The 1,030-nt window shown below is 46.2% G+C and overlaps 1 protein-coding gene across 1 annotated transcript; it reads left to right on the top strand.

The window, feature by feature from the left end:
* Positions 1–349: 349 nt before the first annotated feature.
* Positions 350–608, top strand: Tsp_02307a (hypothetical protein; the record flags this gene model as incomplete). The annotated part of the gene is made up of 1 exon (XM_003378063.1): positions 350–608. A coding segment is annotated over exon 1 (259 nt), but the record flags the coding sequence as incomplete, so codon positions are not given.
* Positions 609–1,030: the final 422 nt, after the last annotated feature.

Below are 1,030 nucleotides of genomic sequence, written 5' to 3'. Positions count from 1 at the left end.
ATATCACCCGTGCGAGAAAACAAATATATTGGAGGTGCTCGAAAAGTATGTTTTACATGTAGCAGTGGGTCCTTCGGTATTAATCATTGGTGTAGCGTGGTATAGGACAAAAATAGGTTGTGGTGGTGTTATATGCACAAACCTTGACGTGACATCGGTGATCAAGCAGAATGATCACATTCAATCATGCCCAGAGGATGAGCTCTTGCCATACATAAGGGAAAAAAGGCGATTTTGAAAAAGCGGAGCGCGGAAGAAACGAAACCCTTCCCGGCCATTTAGGATGAAGAACTTTCCGCCGCGTCCACCCACCCATCCACATCTGGCCATTTTCCCCTCTGCGTCCACGATGTACAGCCATGTGGCAAAGCGATACCAGAAACTGCCTAAACATCATCGGGACCTGCTAATCCCTTCCCCGTTCAGGACAACAAAGGCCGGTGAAGATTTTTTATTGTGGCAGAGTGCATCGAGGCATATACTGGTAATTGCTACGGGTTACAACATTAGACTGCTGGCAACCATGCAAACCTGGGGCAAGGATGGTACTTTTAAGGTTGTATTACAATGGTATCAACAACTGTTTACCATCTATGCCTTTGTGGCGGGTAAGCTGGTGCCCCCAGTTACTGTTTATGTACGGGTAAAAGATATTGGAACATACGAGTTTATTTTCCAAGCTTTAATAAACAAAGCGGCAGTCCTCGGGGTCAATCTCAATCCTCAAACAATAAATTTGTGATTTTGGAAAACAGCCCTGATACCCCGGATTCAGGGCTACTTCCCGAATACGCGGGTACAGGGGCTACTACTTCCACTTATGCCAGGCGGTACATAGGAATGTCTGTAAGCTGGGACTGAAAACACCATAACGAACGGAAGAAGGAACAAGAAGAAAGATAAGAATGCTCCTGGCCACTTTCCTCCCTGTACCGCAAGTTGATACGGGTGTTAGACTGCTTGAAGCAGGCACTACTGGTACTTTAGCCGCTTTATTCCAATACTTTCGGCAGGAGTAGATGACCGACGA

This window comes from Trichinella spiralis (genome assembly GCF_000181795.1).
Source record: "Trichinella spiralis strain ISS 195 chromosome Unknown Scfld4, whole genome shotgun sequence".
Taxonomy (NCBI): domain Eukaryota; kingdom Metazoa; phylum Nematoda; class Enoplea; order Trichinellida; family Trichinellidae; genus Trichinella; species Trichinella spiralis.
This window is presented reverse-complemented; position numbering and strand designations above follow the sequence as displayed.